This window comes from Oryzias latipes, chromosome 2 (assembly GCF_053564925.1).
Source record: "Oryzias latipes strain Hd-rR chromosome 2, Olatipes_Hd-rR_3.1".
Classification (NCBI taxonomy): Eukaryota; Metazoa; Chordata; class Actinopteri; order Beloniformes; family Adrianichthyidae; genus Oryzias; species Oryzias latipes.
This window is the reverse complement of record NC_136238.1, coordinates 23,855,206-23,882,857: the sequence shown is the minus strand read 5'-3', so window position 1 is coordinate 23,882,857 and position 27,652 is coordinate 23,855,206. Positions and strand designations below refer to the sequence as shown.

At 40.5% G+C, this 27,652-nt stretch overlaps 1 protein-coding gene and 1 long non-coding RNA gene across 2 annotated transcripts in view; both read right to left on the bottom strand.

Annotated features, from left to right (window-relative positions):
- LOC105355306 (NACHT, LRR and PYD domains-containing protein 12-like) overlaps positions 1-19,890 on the bottom strand; it is a 122,049-nt gene extending 102,159 nt beyond the window's left edge. The window contains exons 1-4 of the mRNA XM_078934192.1: positions 19,360-19,890; positions 3,260-8,867; positions 3,055-3,177; positions 2,211-2,330 (exon numbers count right to left, since the gene is read on the bottom strand). Coding sequence (XP_078790318.1) covers positions 2,211-2,330; positions 3,055-3,177; positions 3,260-3,345 — 329 coding nt within the window. The 5' untranslated portion in view covers positions 3,346-8,867; positions 19,360-19,890. The remainder of the gene's footprint in view (positions 1-2,210; positions 2,331-3,054; positions 3,178-3,259; positions 8,868-19,359) is intronic.
- A 1,075-nt stretch (positions 19,891-20,965) lies between these two features.
- LOC144988547 (uncharacterized) lies at positions 20,966-21,808 on the bottom strand. The gene is made up of 2 exons (XR_013652479.1): positions 21,681-21,808; positions 20,966-21,289 (listed from the first exon to the last, which is right to left on the bottom strand). It is a non-coding gene; the product is annotated as an uncharacterized LOC144988547 (long non-coding RNA).
- Positions 21,809-27,652: the final 5,844 nt, after the last annotated feature.

Below are 27,652 nucleotides of genomic sequence, written 5' to 3'. Positions count from 1 at the left end.
AATTATTGAAAATGGTTAAACTGATTGACTTTTAAGGATATTACTTCACTTGCTCCAAAAAAATTGATAAATTGATTCATGTTTTATCCTAATATGCACATATTTTTAACTTTTGATACTTGACCAAATTTTGCTATGAAAATTCCTGAAACAGTGTTATGTCTATATTACTGATATAGTGTTATATTTTAATCATATCAATGACTTTAATAAGTAACATAATCTGCATATATTTGGATACTTCATTGCCATGTTGATTTCTAAAAGTTATTTTTTACATAATAATTAAGTAATTCATCTTTGTCATGTGCTTCATTGATATTTCAAGATTCTTAATTCTGTCTGATAAAAGCTAGGAACAGGATATTGATAAATCACGTAATAAAATGGTTACCGTTGAACAGGGGTAGGATTATATAAGTTCGCTTCCTTCCACTCCCTTTCAAGCAATATTTATTAATATCTCTAATTATCCTAAGTTTGATTAGTTACTGTATGAATGTACAACTGATAATTGTATTGTTTTTGTGTATTATTCCTATGTGATTGCCTGAAATAAACCATTTCAAATTCAAATCAAAACTGTTCCATGTTTTATTCCTGATCCAAACATTGAACAAAACAGAAAGTATGAAAAGATTCATTTCTGTTAAAGGTGTCTCCAACATTTCTGCTCTCAGACTCTCAGATCTTCTCTGATCTTCTTCAGATTCAGATCAAAGCTCTGCTGTCTGTTTGGGATTCTGAACTCTCAGTCTTCACCAACTTTCTCTGAGGGTTCCTGAGCTCCAGAGGACTCTTACACTACCTCTGATCTTTGAAACCATTTTGGAGCAGAAGAACAAAAATGACAGAAAGTGGGAGGAGCCAACAGTTTAGCCAGAAATGCTGCAAACTCTTTGAATTTCTGCAGTTCAGTGAAAATTTCTCATTGACCTTCAGACCTTGTGCTTTAGTTGATAAGTGAACCTTAGATCTGGAATTAGGGCTGTGACGATAACCGTTTTTTTTTTTTTTTTTTTAAGTTTTGCATATGGTGCGTGATTGGAACTATAATAAACACATTAAACACATTCATCGTTACTGATAATTTACTTCTCTGCTAGTCCTGTGTACAGACTTCAAGGTTTTCTATGGGAAACCTTTATTCACTCTTCTCCTTCTCCATCCGTCGCACCCGCCTGTGCGCGCGCGCGGCTGTCGCTGTCTCTTAGAGAAGCACGAGGCACGTGCGCACTCTACTTACACACAAGTGCGCTGTTTCAGAAACACACACACATCCTCATTCTACAAAAGAAGCTTCTGTCTTGCGAGAAAATTAGACAAATGTACTGCATTCTAATTATTCATTTCCATTACAAGCTGCGTGCGTTCTTAAGTGCGCGACACGGCCGCCCGCCGGAGGATTTTGTGTTGGGGGAGGGGGGGGGGTTACTATTGTTGTCAGTCTCACTGTAACACCAAACATGAACGCGCGCTGTTATATTTCCATGAATTTCACTACATTTTTTGTTTGGGAACTATTTTTTGCAGCGCAACGTTACGTGTCTGTGTAAACAAAGGCAGAGCCTCCTGCCCCGCGTTCTTCATGGGTGTCAGGCTTCATGCCAATTAATGGGCAATAGATAAAATTCTTAGAAGTCTGTACCAGAGAGCACAGGTGAAGCCTCACATACAGCTAGAGAGCAGAAGAATCAACACGCTGGCTCTGCGCTCACAAAGTCACAGTCAATCTACAACACCTATAGTTAGTTCATTAGTTAGATAGGTAGTAGTTAGTTGTTACTGTTATTTGCTAATAAAGAATGGTAGGTTGTAATTGTATTTATTTCTGATGCAGCCGCCTGGGGATTTTGTGTTTGTTTTTTTGTTTTTTTTAGGGGGGGGGGCTGCGGTTAACCGCGACACCGCGCCCCCTGGTGGTTCATCACCGCGGTGATCAAAAATCCGACACTGTCACAGCTCTATCTGGAATGATGTATAACATCTCAGAAAACCACTTTCATTTGAATGAATTCTGTTCACTCAGTGACCTGAAGGACTTCAAACCATCAGAGAATGATGACATCATACCTGACATTTTTAAAGACTGTTTGGGATTTGGAGCTAAAGTTACTGTTTTGGTTTCTCTCCAACAACAAAATCTCCTCTAAATTCTTTCTGTGGAAAAAGATTAATTGACAGATCTCTGTTCACTAGAAACTGCTTACTGTGAGTCCGAAGGTCCTGGTTCAGTTCTGAAGCCTGGAGGATGATCTTTGAACCTGTCACTCTTCATGGATCCACAGCTGGAGGCTGCAGACTGGACTCTCTGTGTGACCTGTTGACCTCTGCAAACACAAAACCATCAGAGTGTTGGAGGATCTGCTTCTTCATGAACAGCTGATGGACTTTGACATGAACACAGACTGAGCTGTTTAGTCTGGAATAACATGACATGTTTGGATCAACAGTTTCCAGGTTTCAGCATTTTCTGTCAGTCAATCCAGACTTTTTTCTAGAAAAGCTGATTCCAATTCTCCATGTAGAAATGTAGAAATTCTGAGAGCAGAAAGTCAAACTAGAACAATGTGATGTTTGGAAAGCATGAAAATCTGAATCCTAGGAGTCTGCAGTGATTCTTCTCATTAGACTGGAGCTGCTGTCAGTCAGAGTCAGCAGTCAACATGTTTTCTTCTCCAACATCTCTGATGTCTCTCAGAGACTCTCAGAAGACTCAACTGAAAAGATCTCATCACACACATGATGCTCCAAGTGAGTCTGATCAGAGAGATCCAGAACTGAACCAGACCTCAAGTCCTTCATCTGAAAACTGTTGATCATCTGAACTAGAATCCAGCCTCCTACGAATGTCTTCTGTTACGGAGGTTCATCAGATTATCTTCCATGTTGAACCATTGAACAGACTGATTTGCAATGAGACAGTCTGGTAAAACTGTCTCATTGATAACTGTGTGACACTGCGTGCAGGTATTGTCACTGTAGGAATAAAACTCCAATCGATCAAATATTGTCCATCCATTACACCATAACATATATTTGACAAACACTCACTGTTCCACTCCTGAATGGATGTCCTTGAAGGTTATTGGTAAATCCTTTGACATGTCACTCCTTTTGGACCCCCAGCTGGATTTAGATCCAGGTCCAGGTCCAGGTCCAGGTCCAGGTTGGTTCCTGTGAAGAATGAAGGTTGCTGGTGTGAGTCCTGAGCTCTGACATGGAGAAGATCATGGACAGTTGGAGATGTTCATCTCACCTCTGAGCTTTGCTCTGGTTGTCATGGTTACCATCTCTGCTTTTAGAGGGAGGGGCTCCCTCCTGTGGTTCCTCCCACTGATCCATGCTGCTGGATTGACTGGATCCACATCAGCTCACACACACCTTCCTCCTTCACATGCACAGGAAACCCTCCTCATCATCAGCTCTGATCCTCCTTCACCAACAGATCAGCTGCTCCTCCACTGATTGGCTCCTCTCTTGTGTTTCCTCTCAGGTTCAGGTGAATGCAGTCAGACAGCAGTGGGAGGCAGAGGAAGCTGCCATCAGCTGTGCACTTCTGCTCTCCCTCCACCAGGTGGAGACATGGAGCTGCAGCAGCAACATTTCCATTCAGTCACTTTGACAAAGAAACAACAAACTTCCTGTTTCTACAATTCAGGAAACATGAAGCATCAAGAAAAACAGACAGTAATCAGAGAATGAAGAGAAAAGAAAGAAAGACATGAATTCTTCCTCTGAGATGCAGAAAGGAGCAGAGAGCTGCAGGCTGAGCAGATCTGGATTCAGTGATTTGATGAAGAACTATGGATCCCTGATGAAGATGCTGAGAGCAGAGCTGAGAAGAACCTCCAGACAGAAAGAAGCTGAGGATCAGAACTCTGAGATTTCCTGAACTAAAGAGAGAGAACAGGATCAAGAAGAAACATGAAAGCAGGTGAGAGGAGGGGCGGATCTTCAAGCTGATTGACACATTGTTGATCTCAGTGACTGCAGAAGAGCTGGAGAAAGGTGAGGTCATGTGACCTTCTGCTTTGTAAGGAGAACCTTTGAAGGTGAATTGATTCTAACTACAGAACAGATGATGAAGAAATGATGTTTGAGGAAGAACCAATCAGAGAGGAGCTCCCAGCTTTGTTCCATCAGAATCATGTCAGAAGTTCAGAAATGAAGGAGATCTCAGTACTGAGAGGATTGGAAACATGCAGTTGTTCAGCACTGAGGACCTGAGAGCCTCACAACCTTCTTCAGCAGAGATCAAAGCACTGAGGAGCTTCCACAGCCTCTCTGGAACTCATCACTGGAATGTCATTAGAATGTGAGCTGAGAGGAAGGGTGGAGCAGAGACAACAACTGTTTTTTTGATGAACAAGGATCCAGCAGAACTCAAAGTTTGTCCTTCAGGGCAGATCTGACAGCTGCATTGCGGTCTCTTTGTGTGTTTGTGCTGTTTCTGTCAGAAAGGTGACCTGCAGTGACCTTTAGCTGCTGCTTTTTGGAAGAACTCTTTTCTTTTTGAACAGAAGAACAAGTTAAAAACAAAGTTCATTCTGAGCTCTTCCTCTGCTGCTCTTCTTCCTCACAGAGGAGAACACACAGACACGTCACGGCCTTCATCATGAGTGGAGAAGACAAAAGAAACACAAAAACTCACCATGAAGAAGAAGAAAGTCCTGGGGGGTATTCCAGAAAGCAGGTTATGCTAGCTCCCACGATAAGTTTGAGGCTAAGGAAGTTGATAACCTCAGTTTTCGGTTCCAGAAATGGAGGTATGTTTCAGGGTAGGTCAAGTTACCATGGCAACTCATGCTCTGAACATAACCTGGTCTGGAGCAGGTTCAGTTGAAGCTTAGTTTGTTTACAGAGAGGGGAAGCAGCATGGCGTGTCCATTTAAAGATGACTTAGTGGATGAAAAAGCTCAGTTAATACTTTTTCCACCATGAGAGGGTGATAAGACCACATATGGATGTTGGAAAGATAAACTTTTTTACTTTGATCTAACTTAATTATTTGCTTCAGTTAAGATAGATCTTTTTTTTTTTTAGGTCACCTTAAAAATAACACGTAGTTTTCAGACAATTATTTTCCTTTCGTTCAAATTAATTCAATTAAGTAGGTGTAACTTTGGTGCTGCCGTTAGATCGGCACCGCAAGGGATTCTGGGATATCATTCCCTTTGCCTGTCTGGACGGATTTGGGTTTAAGTGTGGGTTTTTTACAAAATGATTTTAGTTGTATAGCTGTTTTACTGTGTATCACCGTGTTTTGCCGAGCTATTTTGTCCTACTATGCTTACGTCTCTGCACCATGAGTGAAAGTAAGGGAGAGGATGATGAGTTTATATAGCACCCCTACCACCTAAACATATTATGACATTGACGGAAAATTCTTTAATGAATTTTTGCACTCCATGCATTTTTTTCCCGTTCTTTTTATTGTTATAAAAATGAGCATATCTGCCGGCTCAAACTTAGACATATGAAAGTTCAAGAAATATAAGTAATTAAGATGGAAAAAAGATTAATGGACTAATTTGACATTTAGTTAGATAAATACGTAAATTTGAGTTGTATAAACAATTTTTGAGTTTGAATTAATTTAACTAAATTAAATTATTTTTCAGCCATGTTACTTTTTTGATGGACTTGTAATTTTTTTCCGCCATCATTAAAATCCCAGACTCCGTCTCACTTAAGTACAGCGCTTTCTTTTTTTTTCACCACGCGTTTCCATGGTGACTCCAGAAATCGGCGATCTATTGAGAATGTCTTTATGTACCGTGCGTTAACCCAGGGTTACCAAGTCGAGCGTAATTACGCCAACTCATATCCGGTCTTTTGGAACCGACATACCCCGGTAAGCGAGTTCAGGCGGATTTCAGCCAGAGTTCAGGCTTAAAGTCAGGCTAGTTTAAACATGCTTCCTGGAATACCCCCCTGCTCTGTCTGCTCTGACACAGAGGAAAACTCTCAACTGCCTCATTTCCTGATTCAGGAACACCTGAGCAGAGCTCCGCCCCCTTATGTGTGTGTTTGTGTTATTTCCTCCCTGTAATCAGAAACCTCAGAAACCTAAACAAGTCTCTAATTTACTTTACCCTTGTTCTATCTTAGATGACCCCACTCTTACATTGACATGCTCTCCCTACCATGACAAAGGTGGATAAAGGTGGAAAGATTTCATGTAATCCATGGACACCAGTGAAGATCACAAATCATTGAGGGAAAAAGGTTAAGCACACTGTCTAGTGGGTCTAGATGACCCAACTCCCAACGTTAAAGTACAAGCACAAGGGTTAACAGGGAATGAAAACCTTACAGAGTGAAGTGAGGCCTAACATGAAACAGAAAGAGACTTTCTCCACGGCTAATGTCTCCCCAGGGCAACATGGACTTCATCCTTTATTAGAATTGATGTCATTTGTTGTAAACAAACAGCTGCCACATACATTTATGCAGCAGCTCGGTAATATACGAGACGATCTTCCAAACGTGCTTTTATTAATATTATGAAGCGCATGTTAGCTCATCGTTTTATTTTTAATCCGTGTGGTCAGTGCTTTTTTTGTGGAAGAACGGAGCTGGAAGAAGCCAGGGTTGGGAGAGGCTACACACGGGCTAACAACATTTAGAAATCCCCAAAAAACAAACAAACAGAAGAATAGTTCTCGTGTACTAGAAAACATGAATCACAAGAAAACAAAACACAAACACCAGTCTGGTTCTTCATTTTTAGAAAAATCTTTTCCTCACTAAATTTGGTCTAACAAAACAAACTGCAGTTACTACTTTTTCTTTTAATACTAATAATATGTTCACGGATCACATAAAAACTCCTAGAATAAAAGATGTATACATAATCTTTCTATTGTAGTCATGGTAACACACACATGAACAACATACTCATCATCTCAGCATAAACTACAACCACATTGAATCTGTTCAAGATTTAACTCTAACAATACAAAACACATTAACAAGTACATCTGAAAGTATTCATTTTGTGAAAGTTTTCAACATTTTTGTCCATGAAAGCAGTTAAACTCATATTGTCTAGTATCTTTACACATTTAAATATATTGGTTGTTTTTTCTCTCGTTTTTATAATTAAATAAAAAGACTGTTGTAAAAAAACAGAATTTCACATCAAATCCATGAAAAAGGGGATGTTTTCAGCTGATGTCAGACATAACAAAACTGTTCATTGTTATGTGTTCAATGCTAACTTGTGTCTCATTTTAATTAAATGACTGCATCAATGTGTTGTTGAGGCCAACAGTCTGTTGTTCTGTGTTCATGTAATGGAAGCTCAGGCTGCTTTGGAGTAAATGAGTACATTAGGGTTTGATCCCAAGAGTTTTAAATATTAAAAATGTATTTTAAAATATTCACATTTTCTGAAATTAAAAAACTAGTCATCAGCTGTACTGTAGAGGTAGAGTGGTTGACTTCTGATCAGAAGATCAGAGGTTGAATGACCACTTTGCCCGTCCATGTGTCAAAGTGTGTTTGGACAAAACTGAACCCCTCATTGATCCTGGTGGTTACAGGTTGGTGCCAGTGTGAGACATCACAGCTGCCATCAGTATGTAAATGGGTGTGTGTGTGGGTGAATGGGACTGACTGTTAAGTACTTTGGGCTTTCCAAGAAGGTACATTAACGGTATGTCCAATAAGTACATGGCAACATAAAACCAAGGCTTAAAATATTTCAATCAAAAAAAAAAATCATAATTTTGAATAGAATACTAGTTCCTGTCTTTATGGAAGAAAATGTGTACTTTTTCCAAATCTTTCCCTCTACTGATGAAAACCCTGTGTCGTTCTTGTGTGAGTTCTCATGTGTCTTCTGAGATGAGACATATGATTAAAACATTTGTCACATTCTTTACATGAAAAAGGCTTTTCTCCTGTATGAGTTCTTGCGTGTGCTTTGAGATTGGATATATCACTAAAACTTTTATGACAATATATACAAGAAAAAGGCTTTTCTCCTGTGTGAGTTCTCCTGTGCTTTTGGAGACTTGATATTTGACCAAAACTTTTATCACATACACTACAAGAAAAAGGCTTTTCTCCTGTGTGAGTTCTCATGTGTGATTTGAGATCAGATATATGACTAAAACTTCTATCACATTCTTTACAAGAAAAAGGCCTCTCTCCTGTGTGAGTTCTCATGTGTGTTTTGAGATTGGATATATGACTAAAACCTTTATCACATTCTTTACATGAAAAAGGCTTTTCTCCTGTGTGAGTTCTCATGTGCGTTTTGAGATTGGATATATGACTAAAGCTTTTATCACATTCTTTACATGATAATCGCTTCTTTCCTGTATGTAATTTTACATGAAAGAGTTTATTAGCTATTCTTGAGCTTTCACCAGACTTGAAGGAGGGTGTTTTCTGTTTTGAAGATTCTTTGCGTTTCTTTACTAAATCATCCTTCTTTGATTTTTTACTACCTTCAGAGTCACACTGACTTTCTGAAATGTGAGAAGTGTCCACACTTTGGACATGACTTCTGTCTCTTATCTTCCTCTGATCTCTGTTCTGTGGGTCAGTCTCTTCATCTGTAGTTGATGTTGATTCTTCATGTTGGTTTCCTTCTTCATCCTGACTATCAGTTACATTAAAGCTCTGCTGATTGTTTAGATCTGCTTTACTGTTCTCATCTTCCACATAAGTAGGAATCTCCATCATGGTATCAGTCTCCTGCTTCAGATCAAGCTGATCTTCATCCTGACTGATGCAGATCTCCTCTGGCTCCTCTTTAATCTGTGGAGGTTCTGGTTCCTCCTGTTCCACTCTGAAGTTCATCTGCTGGTTGCAGAAATCCTCCTCTTGAGTCACCCAATGCTGGGGAAGGACTGCAGAAACACAAGAAGAGAGGCCCTTTTATGCTTAATAATGACTGCACAATTTAAAAATCAAATCAAAAAAAAAAAAAATTCTAAGGCTAAATTACAGATGAAAATGAATCAAAGATTTTTTTTTAAATTATCCACCAATGTTAACTACACACCAACACACTATAAACACAAGGAATGGGTATCGTTAAGGTTTTATCGGTACTACTACTCTTATTGATACTGCTTATCGATCGGGTATTTTAACGATACTCTTATCAATACTTTTTGAGGACGAAAAATGAATAAATAAATAAATAACAAATTAAGAACATAAAGTGTTTTATTTACTCATTATGCAACAACATTGTTTTTTTTAACAAAACATTTTACTTTATACATGAGAATGTTCCAGACAGGATAGTTATTATTTATTTTTATTCTTTATGAGCGTAATGTTTCCTTTGATCTTTTGTCCATTTTCTACAACCTTGAATGGACTTTTCTGTCTGTCAAACACCCAGAGTTAGGTTAAGTTAAGTGAGATGATGGAAACAAATTCACTTTGATACAGACTCCTTTCTTTTTATTTATTTTTCTTTAAATCCAGTAAACCCAATAAATTATATTAACTTATTATGGATGCCGAATATTATCAGTTATTAATTATTATAACGTTTTAGGGAGCAGCTGTTAGTTTGTTGCTGGTCTGGAACCATAAGCGGGGAGTCTAAGGCCCGCCTTTCTACATGTTTGTTCACGCTACACGCGCACAGCGTGTTCACAGCCAGCGCAACATACGGTCATCGTAGCAGCAAGGTGACATGATGGTAGGGACTCCTTGACGCAAACTTCATTAATTTTACATGGAAATGGGTGTTCTTAGTATATAGGGGGATAAAAGGATTTTTTTCGGGGGGCGCTCATGTGTCCCCTACAAAATCACCAGTGAGTGTGTGTGCGCTGCCTTGCCTTGTGTGTGTGCGCGTGCGGCGCATACTGTCTGAACAGCCCCGCCCCCCATGCACACAGATAGCTAGACAGACCTCTCCTGTCCAGCAAAAACAGCAAAATTAACATTATCATTAATTAAAGGAAATGATGCGATCAGCATCATCAATTCTCTCAGAAAAACACATTGCTCAAAATGCTAATTATGTTAACTATGCTAGTTATGCTAACGTGGCTAAAAGTGCTAGCATAGCGATCAGCATAATCAACTCGCTCAGAAAAACACATTGCCCAAAATGCTAATTATGCTAACTATGCTAGCTATGTTAAAAGTGCTAGCATAGCGATCAGCATAATCAACTCTCTCAGAAAAACAAATTGCCCAAAATGCTAATTATGCTAACTATGCTAGCTATGCTAATGTGGCTAAAAGTGCCAGCATAGCGATCAGCATAATCAACTGTCTCAGAAAAACACATTGCTGAAAATGTTAATCATGCTAACTATGCTAATGTCGCTAAATGTGCTAGCATAGCGATCAGAATCAACTGACTCAGAAAAACGCATTGCTCCATTGGTGAGACCTATTCGTATGTATTTAAAAAAAAAACTTTTTTCAAAATAGTGGCTTTTTTGTTGATTTTATTTCCATAGAAACCATTTTATGTTTTGGTGGCCTCGGGATGATGAACACAACATTCAGTTTCAGATAAATCGGAAAAAGTAAACTTTTTGTTGTCCTTAGAAACACTTTTTTTTTTTTGCTAACCACGCCCCCATTTCTTATATGTCCATATCCAGTGTTTTTCAATGTGTTCAGTTCCAGCCTTGGATGCATGCTTTCAATTTTCACTGTATACCATTGTAAGGCATGGGAGTTAAAACTAGGGCAGTGACGATAACCGCATCACCTTTTTTTACGTTTTGGTGCGTGATTGGAACTATAATAAACACATTAAACGCATTCATCTTTGCTGATTATTTTTGTTTTTTGTGCCAGTCCTGTGTTCAGACTTTCCTTCTTTCTTTCAGACTGTTCTCTCCTTTTCTCCCACCGCGCCTGTCACTCTCTCTCGTAGGCGCGCGCTCTCACTGTCTGCCTCTGCGCTGCACGTGACACGCGGCTCCCTTTATAGTTACACAAAAAGGCGCACGCTTTCAGAAGCACACATCCTCAATCTACAACAGAAGTTTCCGTCGCGCAAGGAAATACGACAAATTCACTGCTTTCTAATTATTAATTTCCATTGTATTCATTTCCATTACAAGCTGCGTGCGTTCCTAAGTGCGCGACACGGCCGCCCACCGGAGGATTTTGTGTTGGGGGGGGTATTACTATTCTCCTTCACTCCGTAACACCAAACATGAACTGTTAGATTTCCATGAATATCACTACATGTTTTGTCTGGGAACTATTTTGTGCAGCGTAACGTTACGTGTCTGTATAAACAAAGGCGGAGCCTCCTGTCCCGCGTTCTTCATGGGTGTCAGGCTTCACAGCTACCGGAAAGGTGAAAGTGTCTGCAGTCTGCTTATTACTGGGCAATACATAATATTTTGAGAAGATGTCTGTACCAGAGAGCACAGGTGAAACTTACGTGCAGCTCCAGAGCGGTCTGCTGCAAAAGAATCAACACGCACCCCCCAACACACGTGTGCGCACCTTCCTACTATTCCTACACAAGACGCTCCGCGCTCACACACAGTCAATCTACAACACCTATAGTTAGTTCACAAGTAAAATATGTAGTTGTTAGTCGTTACTGTTACTGACACCTACCCCTCCCTGGCTACCTGTAACAGTGATTGACTGATTGACACAAGAGGGAGTTCACTTGTTTGTGTTTCGGTTTTTTTTGTTTGTTTTTTGCTTTGGATTTCACAATGTGAGTGGTGTGTTTTTGTTCTGTTTTTTTTGGTTTGGAATAGGGGCAAAATAAAATAACATTAAAAAAAAAATCGGAATTGAGTCGTTTCAGCCTGCAGTGTGAACGTAGCCTTACATTTGGCTAAGGATCCTGCCTTTGGCTCGTCTTGTACCCCCAGTCATCCCCCTTCTCAATGATCATATAATGCACATTCATATTCTGCCTCAATAACAACAAAACGTTAAAATTCATTAAAATACAACATTGCAAATTTTTATTTCTATTGCAATGATTAGTTGAAGTGAGAAAGGTTAAAATTAATATCCTGTTTTAAATAGTTCTAAAATAAAAGGATTTCATGCACATAGTTTCTTATTTGTCTTTTCCTTTCTTGTTTTCACAAAGAAAAGTACGGAAGAGAATTAGGGCCATGGAGAAAGAAAGAAAAAGGGCATACAAAATTCTGACTCTGAACTCAGACTTATGCTCTCTACTAGGGTTGGGCGATGTCCCTTAAACTGGCCGTTGACGATGTTTGCTGTCAACCATCGGGATGGGGGGGGGGGCTATTTTTAATATTTCGGTCTTATATAATTGCTATTCGTTATTTTACTTTATTACTTTATTTATTTTATTTCCCAACTAATGACTCATCCGCGATTATCCAGTATAAACTGAGGGAAGTGACTTTAACAAAAAAAGTAACAAACAAACTAGAGAAGAAATGGTCCGCTCCTGCACTTAACTAGTCAAGTGGACCGGTGGAGCGCGGACTTACAGCTTTGTGTTTGAGTGGAGGGGGGTGGGGGGGGGTGCTTTGTTACATGAGCGGTATGCGGGAGATTTAGAACTGGATCCGTTCCACAGCTCTAGAGGAACGGGCCATCGAACTCAGAACCGGGTCTAAAAGTGTGTGTCTGAGCAGAAGATCGTGAGTACACACACAGCGCTTTGGGGCGGTGTGAGCTTCAAAGCAGAAAGGCCGCTCAGTCCTTAGAAATCATTCAAACAATCACGTGGATTTGTGTTTCGAGTCGTGTCCCGACTAAATAAAGGCTGATGTTATTCCCACATGTTTACATGCAGCCAAGTTGCAGATTGCAGCACCACCCAAAGCTAATGTTGTTAGCCCGTGTTAGCATACTGCTAATTCGGGCTTCTTTCCGGCTCCGTTTTTCAACAGAAAAAGCAATGACCACACGGATTAAAAATAAAACAATGAGCGAACAGGCGTTTCATAATAATCGTAACATTATTAAAAGCATGTTTAGAAGATCGTCTTGTATATTACCGAGCTGACATATAAATATATAGAGCCGCTCGGCAACATTGTTTTGTATTGAATTGTTACATTCAATAAAGTTTGAGAAAAAAATAGCCGCTCGGCGGAACTGGTATCCGCTTCCTGTTTTTCAAACCCTACTGCGCATGTGCGAATGATTTATTCCGACCGAAAGTGTGACCCATGTGAACGTTTGTTATATTCTGAAAACATTTTTCTGGAACCATGTACACGGTTGGATTCTAATCCGACCATTGATCCGGTCAAGATATTTTTCACATGTAACCGTGGCTTATGGTGTCGACTCGCAGCGTGGCGGGGGCGTGGCATCACGATGGTGTCTCTCCATCGTGATGTCAGTCACCAATCACGATGGACGATGGTATCGTCCATTGGCACAACCCTACTCTTTACTGGTGCATGTGAGCCACATCCTTCAGAACTGCAGAGTCCGAAGAGCAGCAGGAGTGAAACCAAATAAATTGAGGTCTGTAAGTGTCTTTTTGCGTGCTCAAGGCTTACCAGAGGAGGTCATTTCGCAAATGGAAGAACAGAGGGTAAATAAAAAAGAAAATGTTTTAAACAGGAGTAGCTTTCTGTCCCGCGGCTCGTCAAGTCCCCGGCAGAAGACCACTCCGGACAACCAGATTGTTTAATAAAGCCGCCCCACGTGTCTCCTCCTGCTATCACCTATGCAGTTCTCGCCCCATGAATACGAGTTCATTAGGAAAGCATTTTTTTATAACAAAAGTATCTTTGATTAATCCTACTGTGTAGTTTTTAATCATCAGTACATAAACAACAATATACAAATAAACATGTAACTCATAAACAATATATGTATATAATATATATACATAATATGGGTAGCTCGGTTTGTAAGGTGCAGGACTGTCATGCAGGAAACCCGGGTTCGATTCCCAGGGCAATTAATGGAAAAATGGCAATGGAAATGGGGCAATTACCATAACAATGGAAATGGGACCAGAGCACCCTGATGGAAAATGGGCTACTGGGACAAGACGGAAATGGACTAGATGTGAGAATGCTACTACTCAAGTAATCCCTCCCAGAGGGGTTACATGCAGAGAATGAGGAATGAATGGATGCTTCGAAACCCACAATCAACGCTAACTGCCAAACTGCCCAGTGCTTTAACATCCACAAACGGCAACTCCTATCACAACTTGAGATCGAAGCGATACAATACAATGCCACCGGAGAGCCAGAACAACAGGTCAGAGAGGACTCCCACCCTGAAATTGGGTACACAGCCCCAACAACCACAAGTACGCTGAGCGAGGCAGCAACTGTCCTGAAAGACAAGATCATGTCTACAATGAACACTAGGCAACCCCGACACCAGCTACAACGGTTAAGTGATATACCGCCTGAAAGTCTACCGGAAACTGTGAATGAAGCACTGAGGGCAATTCCTACCACAACCATCACAGAAACCAATGAACTGGTTTACACTTCAGCAGCAGTGATCCTTGAGATGCTTGGCAATAAGAGCAACCATGGAAGAAAACAGTACCCACCAAGGAAACAACAGTTAGAGGCCAAAATCAAGGCAACTCTGAAGGATGTGAGTAAGCTGACAGAGGCTCAAAGAGGTACAATGAGAAAGCAAGTACCTAAGAGATACAGCCAGATGCCCATACCTGAAGCACTGGAAACTGCCAAACAAAGGCTCCTATCCTTGAGCAGCCGCCTAAAGAGGTACACAAAAGACAATGAAGCCAGACGAATAAACAGGCTCTTCGCAACTCAACCTGCAAAAGTGGCAGGGTCAAAACAGCCGAGCAGACCCACCAAGGCTAGAAACTGAACAGTACTGGAAAAGTATATGGGAGAAGGAGACACCACATAACAGCAATGCCCAGTGGCTGGTCTCTCTGAGAAAAGAACATAGCAACATCCCTGAAAAGAATCCAGTAACCATCACAGTGGCAGACATCCAAGAAAGAGTCTCAGGTATGAAGAACTGGACCGGGCCCTGACATGATACATGCCTACTGGCTAAAGAAGCTTACCACACTCCACGAGCGCCTGGCAGCACAAATGAACAAGCTGCTAAGAGATGGACCTCACCCCGAATGGCTTACGGAAGGGCGCACGATCCTGATCCAGAAGGATCCCTCAAAGGGTGCAGCCCATCCAACTACCGGCCAATAACCTGTCTCTCCACAACATGGAAACTCATGTCAGGCATCATTGCAACCAAGATAAATAGGCACATGGATCAATTCATGAGTAACACACAGAAGGGCATTGGTAGAGACTCCAGGGGAGCCAAACACCAACTCCTGGTTGACAAAACAGTCGCTCAAGACTGCAAGTCACGACACACCAACCTGTGCACAGCCTGGATTGATTACAAGAAGGCCTTTGACTCAATGCCACACACATGGATCACTGAATGCTTAGAGCTGTACAACATCAACAGGACTCTAAGATCCTTCATAGGAAACTCAATGAAGCTGTGGAAAGCCACCCTTGAAGCCAAAGGGAAGCCACTTGCACAAGTGTCCATCAAATGTGGGATATACCAAGGTGATGCTCTGTCCCCCCTGCTGTTCTGCATAGGTCTAAACCCCCTCAGCCAAATAAACAAAGCTGGCTATGGATACCGACTCAGAAATGGGACCAACATCAGTCACCTCCTCTACATGGATGACATCAAGCTATATGCTAAGAGCGAGCGTGACATTGACTCCCTGATCCACACCACCAGGATCTACAGTACTGACATTGGGATGTCATTCGGGCTCGAGAAATGCAGCCGGATGGTGACAAAGAGAGGCAAGGTAATCCACAAAGGAGGGGTCTCACTCCCAGAAGGAACAATAGCAGACATCGAGGACAGTTACAATTACTTTGGAATTCTTCAGGCAAATGGCAACCTGGAGCACGCAACAAGGAAAGCTGCAACAGCTAAATACCTCCAACGAGTAAAGCAAGTCCTGAAAAGCCAGCTCAATGGCAAAAATAAGACCCGGGCAATAAACAGCTACGCACTGCCAGTTATCAGATACCCTGCGACCCTGAGAATGTATGCTAGCTGCAAGGAAGGAGGCCGAGGACTAGTGAGCATAGAAGCCACTATCCAGGATGAAACATCCAAGATGCATGAGTACATCAAGCTCAAGGCCCCAACTGACAGTGTGCTCAGTGAATATCTCAGGCAATTGAGAGCAGAGGATACAGTGCTGGAGGACAGATCCTCATGGGAGGACAAACCCCTACATGGGATGTACCACCGGACCATAACTGAAGTGGCTGATATCAAGAAGTCTTACCAATGGCTAGAAAGGGCTGGCCTACAGGACAGCACTGAAGCGTTCATCCTGGCAACTCAGGAACAAGCCCTGAGCACCAGAGCCATAGAGGCTCAGATCTACCACACCAGACAAGACCCAAGGTGTAAGCTGTGCAAAGAGGTGCCTGAAACAATCCAGAACATAACTGCAGGGTGTAAGATGCTGGCAGGGAAAGCATACATGGAGCGCCACAATCAAGTGGCTGGAATAATATACAGAAACATGTGTGCAGAATATGGACTGGAAACCCCAAGGTCAAAATGGGAAACACCTCAGAAGGTGGTAGAGAATGAGAGGGCAAAGATCCTGTGGGACTTCCAGATCCAGACTGATAGGATGGTAATGGCGAACCAACCAGACATTGTAGTGGTGGATAAAGAACAGAGGAAAGCCGTTGTGGTGGATGTGGCAATGGCTACAACAGATAACTGGAAAGACCTCAGACCTCTCAGTCCAGAAGAGCGCAGTGCTTGGAACAGCTGAGATACTGCGCAGGACCCTCAAGCTCCCAGGCCTCTGGTAGAGGACCCGAGCTTGGAGGAGAAACCACCCGCGGAGGGTGAGAGGGGCGCTTTTATATATATATATATATATATATATATATATATATATATATATATATATATATATATGCACACACAGGTAGATCAAAAGTAGCTCACATACCAAAAAAGTGTGAGCACTCCTGCTTTAATGCTACTGCAGCGCACAATAGTATAATTTACACGTGTTTATTTGAAGTAGATGTTATATCATATTATAACGCTGCATCACATATAAATATTACTTTATATTTGGAGTGCTGCACTAGTCCCAGTCCATACAAGTGGTCTAAATTTTAAAAATACTCATTAGGTTACAGTGTTGGTTAATGTAATCAATTTTTCTGATATATTATAGGAGATAAAGTATATAAGTATATGAGATAAAGTATTTTCATTTGACCGTAAAAGTATTTGATTTACATGGCAATACTTTGTGTAACCAGATGTTTCAATATTTAGTAAAATGTTGGTTTTTAATTTTTAAAGAGTTTTTTTAAATGTCCATCATAAGAGGCAGTTGATATTAGATGTACAGAAGAAATAAAGATGTAAGTACTGACATCTGAGTAGGTTTCGTTGCTGTCGAATATTGGTATCGACAAAAATTGGGGAGGACAACCAAATATTACTTGCCACGACAACCCTTTTTTCCCCCTTATTTCTAACGCTGTAGCGTATCGATTACGTACCGTCGGAATCATATGGCCAGGCCGTTCAGACGGAGGTTGCATTTCAAAAGATCGGATATGTATCGGATTCAGGACCACAAACCCAAGTGGCCTGGGTCGCATTTGAAAAGATCGGATCTATGTCATTCAGACTGTCACAAAAAGATCAGATACAGGTCGTATAGGGACAAAATAAATAAAATCGGAATTTGGTCGTTTCAGCCTGCGGTGTGAACGTAGCCTTTGTGTCAGATCAGGAAGAGTTTTCATACTTTCCTTTCCAGTATCAATGTCCATTTACTTGAACACGCTCACAAAACAGCCAAACAGCATGGATCTGACTTCTGCTTATAGCCCCCTCACTCGTGGTGAGGAACTTTATTCCCACAATTGCCAACTTCCCATGAGTCTTATGGGCTGAGGGCGGGGCTAACCCCCGGGTTAACACAACAGGATGAGACGCAAAGAGCTGTATGCTCATTAGCCTAGTGCCGCGTGTTCGCCACCCTAGTTCTAATGGAATCAGTTTAAATTTAAATTTTCCGTTATTTAACTTGTTCAGGCCTACAGTGATCATTTTTGTATTAAATCATGATCTATTGTGTATTTCTTTTCTGTGATAAAATTCTAAACATTTGTCTGCACCATTTAGCTTTGTGGGATCATTCTTAAATGTCTCTATCTATAGTTTCCACAAATCAGTAAACATTTCTACTTTTTTATTATCCTGTTTTATTCATAATCATAGAGGATCATAGAACAGAACCCAGAAAAAAAAAGCAGAAAGATAAAACAATGACAGCTTCTGCTGCTATATTCAAGTTATCCAATGTTAGGGTTTACAAATTTTCATTTGCTTAAATGCCATCACACCATAATATGATTCTATATTTCAGTAAGAATCCAATGACGTGAAAAGTTCTGATTATACAAGATATGATGTTCCTGTACTGCTTGATGACCCAACTTTTATGTTATCAACCCCAGCCACCAATAAAACCAGACTGGATACACTGGGAAGGCAGAACTCTTCTTTGACAGCTTTGTGCTCTGACAGGCGGGCTTCCCCTTCTGCAGAAATCTAACAAAGATTCTCACTTTCTTTCATTGGGAAAAGGTCAAAACCCTGACATCAGCTGCTGAAAAAGACTAAAGAAACCTGAAGGAGAAATCAGTGAGAGATGAAGGGCTTCTTTCTTTAGGCCTGTTCACACCAGGACGAATTTCGCCTGCGATTTTCGCCGACGTTTAACGCCTCGTGACTATACAAAGGGCACCAATGTGAGTGTGCACACCGACACGGAAAAACACCATGCGTCAAAGCGTCACCTTTTAAAAAAAAGCCTCGGTTCGTTTTTTTTGGTCTGACGCGCCGCGGCAAAATCTATTCGACCAATGAGAATGGCGCTTTTGCACACGTGTCTGGAGCTTCAGAAGTTACAGTAAAACACAACTTGGGGGCGCTCAAACACAAAACTGCCTTTCTGAGCACACATACCAGCAAAGAAGATAGACGCCAAGTAGCATCTTCACAGCCGCGAAGAAATAATGACGGACATTCTAAAATATCCCAGAACCAAGCTTGAAATATTCATGTTTTCTTTGTATGATTCTGACAAGCGCGTAAATACTTGCTCTCTTCTTCTGAGTGAAAAGCGACTTTAAGAAGCATAAAGTTGCGCAGCGCCACCTTGTGTACATAAGTATTTCTGTTTACATTAAGCGCCATCTAATGTCAGGGAATGAAATTGCATGTTCGCTCGGCTCATCGTCAGCGAAAATCGCCTGGGTGTCAACACAAAAAACGTGGCGAATAACGCCTGGCAAATATTCGTCCCGGGGGGTACGGGCCTTTACTTTGTTGAAGGTAACATACCTATCTTGTGGAGCTGGATCTGTGGTTTCCAGATGACATCCAGCAGTCTGCGCTGACGACAGAGCTCCTGCTCGTACTGGACGATGGTTCCTTCACAGAGTCTGCAGATTTCTTCAGCAGCAGCAGCTAGTCGCTGGCTGATCAACTCTCTCAGAGACTGAAGGGAAGACATGGTTCCTGCTCCGATCTTCAGCTCCAACTCCCACAAACACCGCCGTCCTCTTCACTGCAGCTCCGATCGATCATCTGCTAGTCTCACAATCACAGCAATCCACGTTATCTTTCCGTTCAACACTTCTTCACTCATTTACGACACTTTGGAAAATGCTGAGAGTTCCGACACGAACCACATATCGTCCTTTTTGTCCAAAAACCTCACAAACGTCCCAACAAAACACCACCTTCCTCTCAACACAAGCTAACGCTGCTAGCCTGCTAACAAGCTAACGCTGCTAGCGCCTCGTGCTGTTCTTCTTTGTTTGGCTAACAGCGTCATGGTGCTTTAGCGCCTCCAGCTGGTCTGGAGTGTTGTCTGTCTGTCGATGATTATGTCGATTGCGGCAAAAAAGAGTAATTTTTTTTAAACCTTATTGGCAAATAAAGGAGAAACGGGCGTTTTCTTTTACTAACAATAGTTCGGCGTGACTAGTCTATTTCGACAAGAAAAAGTATTTTTCGACAAATATGGAAAAGGGGGAACACAATGAGTTATATCACTAAAGGAGACATCACGTGGCTCCTCATGGGAGGATACCACCGCCATCTTGGTGAGGTCAAGTTACTACTGCAGTGCATGCATGTGAACACATTTCTTGCATAATACCTGTTCATTGTGCGGGTTTCAACTGCCAAAATCAGAGAACTGAGTCCATGAAGGAGGAAGGTATATCATTTCACAGGTAAGTACTATAACTTTTTTCTCTTAATGCTGCAGGGGCTTCATTAATCATACACATGTTGACATGAATGATGCTGCAGGGCTATTATCAACATCCTGCACGATGTACGTGTTATTTGCTGTCGACATAAATGTACATTTTATTTTGCTAAACCTGTATACAGCATACTAGGCTATTATAGTAATATAGATTTATACATTTCTGACTCAGTGACTGAACTTTACCTTGCAGGTTGCAGGTTTTGGATTCAGACTTTAGGGTAAATCTATTGTTCACTTTTGGACTTCTTTTGAATATTTATTTTATTATTATTATTAATATTAATAGACTAATTTATAATTATTATTCACTTATTGTTGGGTTTTTCTAAATAATTTAAATTACATGTCAAAGAGGTCTAAAACTCCTAAATGTTTACAAATTATTTTTTTTAATTCTTTGTAATAAATTTTTTATTTGTAAGAAGTCCTGCCCTGGTCTTCTGGGGGCCCTAAGCGAAATTTAATTTGTGGGCCCTCCAACTGATCAGCAGCACCAAAAAAAGCAACTGTTGTTGTAATATAAATGAGATCTGTCTATTAATACATTTGTGAATTATTGTTGCTGCCGAAGAATTGAATACAGTAAATTGTCTGCATGTTGGATGCACATTTAGTGGTGCCAAACAAATTTTAAATGCAAAGAAATAAATATGAATGACAAATGTATATAGATATACATTTTTTTAATGTAACATTAGGCACTCAACAAATGACATTCACAAAACTCCAACTTATTAAAAACAGCAACTTAATACCAAATCAGATAACGATAAAACAATCCAACATAAAGAAAACAACAGCTCACTGAGGGGGATTTTAGAAAGTCAGAGTCTTTCTCAGTCTGAAAAGGACCTCTTTGCACCAAATCCATTCTTACTGGATCAGAGAGTGTGGTTGGTCATTCAGCTTGACCAACTGGGTTTGAGGTACCGGTAGGTGGAATTTTGGATCCAGTCTGTTCCTCTTCCATACACGCCTCTCTTGGAGCCTCTGGAACATGAGATACAGAACTTCAATAAAAGCAAATAGTGAAAAATAAAACAGTCAAATGTTTTCCCTTTCAGCAGTAGATGTGGTGACAGCAGTTTCTTCTGCAGCTAAAAAACAAGAATTATTATTATACAATAATCAATGATAAAGCTAATAAAATACCTAAAGCAGAAAACTACTAATAGTTTATTGGCTCGATTAAAATCTGTGTGCAGGTTTTTCACAAATTCATGATCTTTTTATATATTTATGAGATTTATTGTTTGATTGTGATATTTATTAATTTAATTATGAACAACTTGGGACTCCATACTCTTCAGCTGCTGTTTATGAACATAAGGGGTTATGCAGACACTGTTTTTTAAATGACTTTACATGCTATTAAAGTTACCTGAGATGACATCTTCAGTGAAGTCAGGAACATCTTGGGATGTGGACGCTGCACCACCTCCAATACTTTTTGAGAGCAGAAGAAACTGTCAGCTGAGACGGAACTGAGCAAAACATCATCATTATGTAAAACCAAAAATGCAAAATACAAATAAGAAAAAAATGTACCCATTTATAAATAATAAATGTGAACAATAATTTGAGTGTAAATGGAAATTTAAGCATTTATACACGTCTTTATCAATTATTTTGTATGTTCATGATTTTAAAATTAGTACATTTATTTTGTTTATCATTTATAAATGAGAACATTCATTTCCTATGTATTTGGCAGTTTTGATTCTCCATATTTCATGCCAATGCAAGATTTTAAGACACATTCAATGTTGAAAAAGTCGGAATACCTGACCTGCTATAATAAACAGCAGTTTTTTTAGAAAGAGCTCAGTTCTGACTTTGAACTTGAAGAACATCTTAAGATTTTTAAAATCACTGTTTGCTTTCCTTCAGCTGCAGATGCTGTTTCTCACAGGGTTCCTGTTTGAACCTGCTGCTCCTCCTCCTCAGTGGGCGTGGCCTCACATCTTCCTGACAGAGCTTTTTTTTTTATTTTTTATTTTTTTGAACTTTAAACATACACATAACTACACACAAAGAAGAGAAAGAAAAAGAAAAAAAAATAAATAACTAAAACAAAATATATAGAATTGTAGTTTACAATACTAGGGATTGTGATACAGCTTGTGATCTTCAATGAAAATACACAGTTTTATTGCATTTTTGTTTTTCATCAATGTCAGAGATTTAAAATATAAACTGATTTCTTTAAAAAATGTATTGAATAACGGTTTGTTTTTTCTTCCTGACAGAGCTCTGTCAGCATTTATTCTGCTTTCTAAAACACAGAGGGCATCGCTCAGAGAACAGCCCTGCTTCACTCCTCCCTCCCCCCTCAAAGCGCTGTCATCCTTCACGCACACGCTGGATTTAACGTGCACGTGTGTGAGCGTGTGCATGAAGGTCTGTCATTGCAGCCACAGATCATCTCTGCAGACAGAATGAAAGAGCTTCATCTGAGCAGAAGATCCTTCACTTTCAAAGCTTATTTTTTCCTTCTCTCTAAGGTCAAAGGTCGCTCCACATCCCCCCTCCCTCAAAGACTCTTTGGTGGTTCTTTCGCCTCCTAGTGTTTGGTGGTGGAACAGCTCTGCTGTAGCTTTGTTTTTTCTTAATGGAGGATCCAGACGTGCAGAAGAAACAGGAGACACTGAATCACCACGCAGTGTCCGGACGTCAGTGGGCACGAGAACAAGGACAGATTTGACTGCGTTTTGACTGAGAAGCTCATTATATGTCAAACTTTTTAGTAGCCGCGGTTACATGTGCAAAATATCTTGAACGAATCAATGGTCGGATTAGAAATCAACTGTGTACATGGGCCCAGAAAAACTTTTTCCGAGTAGAACAAACATTGATATGGGCCTCACTTTTGGTCATAATAAATCATTTGGGCATGCGCAGTAGTGTTGAAAATACCAGAAGAGGAAATGAGTTCCACTGTAAACAAGCCGAGCTGCCACATACACATTTTTAGCAGCTCCGTAATATACGAGATGATCTTCTAAACATGCTTTTATTATTGTTATGGTTACTATGAAGCGCCTGTTCACTCATCATTTTATTTTTGATCTGTGTGGTCAGTGCTTTTTTGTGGCAGAACGAAGTCGGAAGAAGGGTTAGTTAGGTGAAGGCTAACATGTGCTAACAACATCGGTTGCTCGTTCACATAGAGCTGCGGGACGGATGGCAGTCTGAAGCCTCCCACACGTAACAAAGTATCCTCCCCTCCCCTTGAACACAAAACTTTAATTCCGGCTGCTCTGCTTAGAGACACGGTTTGCTCGGTCCACCGGCACCTGAGCCCGAACTGCGCAGGGTCCGGACGTCAGGGGGCACGAAGCGCTCCTCCCTGGCGCCCCGCTCTCAAGGTGTGTCAGAGAAGATAGGAAGGGAGAGGAAAGGACCAGGCATCCACGGAGCAGCCGGTCGGTCCTGTTTGAGCTCCAAAGCTTTCTCTGGAGCGAAAAATCCGTCTATGCGTGACGTAAACCAGAGCAGTGGTGACACACGATCGGAATGAACCTTTTACATGAACAACGATCGGATCAACAAACGGCATAACCCACCTATTTCTATCAGAAAGAAATTTTGATCCGAACGAGTCTGATCGGGGCAGAGTATATCGAACGGCATGTTTACATGACACATTTTTCTTCCAATCAGGGGGGTATTCCAGAAAGCAGGTTATGCTAGCTCCCAAGTTTGAGGCTAAGGAAGTTGATAACCTCAGCTTTCGGTTCCAGAAATGGAGATATGTTTCAGGGTAGGTCAAGTTGCCATAGCAACTCATGCTCTGAACATAACCTGGTCTGGAGCAGGTTTAGTTGAAGGTTAGTTTGTTTTCAGAGAGGTGAAGCAGCATGGCGTGTCCATTTGAAGATGACTTAGTGGATGAAGAAGTTCAGATAATACTTTTTCCACCATGAGAGGGTGATAAGATCACATATGGATGTTGGAAAGATAAACTTTTTTACTTTGATCTAACTTAATTATTTGCTTCAGTTAAGATAAATCATTGTTTTAGGTCACCTTAAAAATAACACGTAGTTTTCAGACAGTTATTTTCCTTTCATTCAAATTAATTCAATTACATGTGTAACTTTGGTGCTGCCGTTAGATCGGCACCGCAAAGGATTCTGGGATATCAATACCTTTGCCTGTCTGGACGGATTTGGGTTTAAGTGTGGGTTTTTGACCAAATGTGTTTAGTTGTTTAGCTGTTTTACTGTGTTTTGCCGAGTTATTTTGTCCTACCATCCTTACGTCTCTGCACCATGAGTGAGAGTGAAGGAGAGGATGATGAGTTTATATAGCACCCCTACAATTATGAGTTGTAATGACAATGATGGAAAATTCCTTATTGAATTTTTGCACTCCGTGCATTTTTTTCTGTCCTTTTTATTGTTATAAAAATGAGCATATCTGCCGGCTCAAACTTAGACATATGAGAGTTCAAAAAATATATGTAATTAAGATTGAAAAAAGATTAATGGAGTAATGTGACATTTAGTTAGATAAATACATAAATTTGAGTTGTATAAACAATTATTGAGTTTTATAGACGTAAGAAATTAGGTTGAATAAATTTAACTAAATTATTTGTTACTAATAGAAGAAATGTATGTAAGATTTTACATATATATATATATATATATATATATATATATATATATATGCATCACAAGGAAAATGGAAACAAGATCAGAAACTTTGTCTGTTATTTTTTCTAAGCAGAAACTCTTTTATTTGATGATGCACCGTGTTACTTTTTTGATGGACTTATAATCTTTATACGCCGTCATTAAAATCTCAGACTCCGTCTCACTTCCGTCTCAAGTGTCGCGCTTTCTTTTTTTTCTCCACGCGTTTCCAAGGTGACTCCGGAAATCGGCGATCCATTGAGAATGTCTTTATGTACTTGCCGTGCACGAGCATTAACCCAGGGATACCAAGTCAAGCGTAATTACGCCAACTCATATCCGGTCTTTTGGAACCGACATACCCAGAGTAAGCAAGTTCAGGCGGATTTCAGCCAGAGTTCAGGCTTAAAGTCAGGCTAGTTTAAACATGCTTCCTGGAATACCCCCCAGGGCGTTCTTTCCGATTACCTTTGTCCGTGTAAACGCAACTATTGTTTAATAATGTTTATGCCTCCAGTTGCTCTGGAGTGGAGAGCAAAATGATTCTCTGTTGATGAACTGATGCAAAACTGAGGAATTCTGGGAGTCTACAGACCAGCTGAAGGTCAGATGACGGCCACTCCTCTTCAGTTTTACTGGCTGCTGGGTCACCTGGTGGTAAATCCTCCATGAAACACAGAAGGATGAAGGTTCAAAGGAACTAATGACTTGTTTGGAGGCAGTGGTCTTCATGGATCTCAACATGTTTGTCATTTATTTAGAGTTTCTCCAAACATTTCAGGTTTACAGCATGAACTTCATGGATTCTCTGAAACAGACATTTCATCTGAACTTAACTTCAGATTAACCTCCAGTTTCTCCTAAATGTCAGTCATAAACTCTGCCTGTCAACCTTCTACAATCACCCAACTATTATTTCCCAACTTCCTGTACCAAGCGAAACTCAATATTACTCCTGGTTAAACCTACTGGGCTAAACAGAAACAAATAAATCAATATACATCTGAACATCTGAAGTACATAAAGAATGACCACGGTCTGATAGAAACAAAACATGGTGAACACCTATAAAGCTAGTAGCACAAAATAAAGTCTTACTCAGTGGCCTTGTAGTATAGTGTCCCCCCTGAGACTGGAAGGTCATGAGCCCTGAGAGGGCCTGCGACATCATTGTGGCATGTGTAGTTCTCCATACTATTGCCATATTTAGAGGGTAACAACACCCTGCCCTACACATACAAGACCCAGAGGAAGACCCCAACCACCCTCCAGATTTCCAGGATGGAAGGGTGGTCCGAGACCTTATATGCCACCATTCATTCTCAGATTGAATCAACCACCACAACAAGAAGAAAAAAGATAAACAAAAAAAGAATCCCACAATCAATAAATTCAAGTCACAATTTATTTGGTCGTCCTCATTTCCTACAAATTGAAAAGCAAGAGTAAGAATTCAATATTCATCCAAAACCTTTATAGAATTCACCAATCACAATATACACCATACCTGTAGCTTGTGTTTTAGGATCTCAATTTCCAGATCTGACTTAAGGATCTGTCGATCTAAGTAGGACATCTCTTTATCAGTTTTCTCAATTTGTTTAATAAGATGAAGTCTATATAACTCCTTAACTGGTAACTGAAAATACAGTAATGTGGGGTTAAATCCTGTTCATTCAACATGAATTCCATAGAATAACACTCTGGCATTTACTGTACGTCACTGAACTGTGTTCATCCGTGCAGAGGAGTTTGATGGACCTTCCACCTCCTCCTCCTCCTTCTCATCCTGTGGCGGTTGTTCCTCCACACTCTGGAGGGTGGGGACGGGGGGAGGACAAGAATAGGTTAGTCGAGTTGATCAAATCCTGCAGAACCATTCAGGAGAAAGGCTGAAGCTGATTGGTCCAATGCACAACCCAGTTAAAAATCAACACAACATGAGGAAGTGATGTGTTCTCAAAGCAAACCAGAAGAGGAAGGAGCAGAATCACTGGTCTTAGCTGCAGCTGCATTCACATGGTGAGAAAAGACGACTCTTCAGATCTTAAAAAAAAAACTACTTTCTTTGTTTGTTGAACTTTGTCTTCACTAACTTGACTGTTTGTCTCTGAATGTTTAGACAAGATCTTCTTCTTTCTCTGCAAACTCTCATCACTCTGCTGTTTAAAGATTTGATCTCATTACTGATCAACAACTGAGGATCAATTCTCACTTATTGATCATTTTCTGTTTCACTGATTTATAAAGAAAATGGAAACAAATGATGTTTTTATTGAAGATTTTCACAGAATAAACTGTTGATGTTTACAGAAGTGAAAATGCTCACTCATCAAAGTGGTTCAGATCAGCTGACTGCTGCTTCCTGTCAGAACTTTCCAGAACCCAGACAGAAGAAAGAGTTTCTGTCAAAAACACAAACCATTATGAAGCTCTGGAGGTCAAAGGTTTCAGTTCTGACTCCAAACCTTCCTGTTCTCCTGCATCCAAACCTGGGTGGAGTCAAAGTCTCTGTTGGAGCTTTGAAAACAAGGATTTGTGCTTTTCTTTTGATTCTGTCTGTTTTTCTTGATGCTTCATGTTTCCTGAAGTGTAGAAACAGGAAGTTTGTTGTTTTTTTGTCAAAGTGACTGAATGGAAGTGTTGCTGCTTTAGCTCCATGTCTCCACCTGGTGGAGGGAGAGCAGAAGTGCAGCAGCTGATGGCAGCTTCC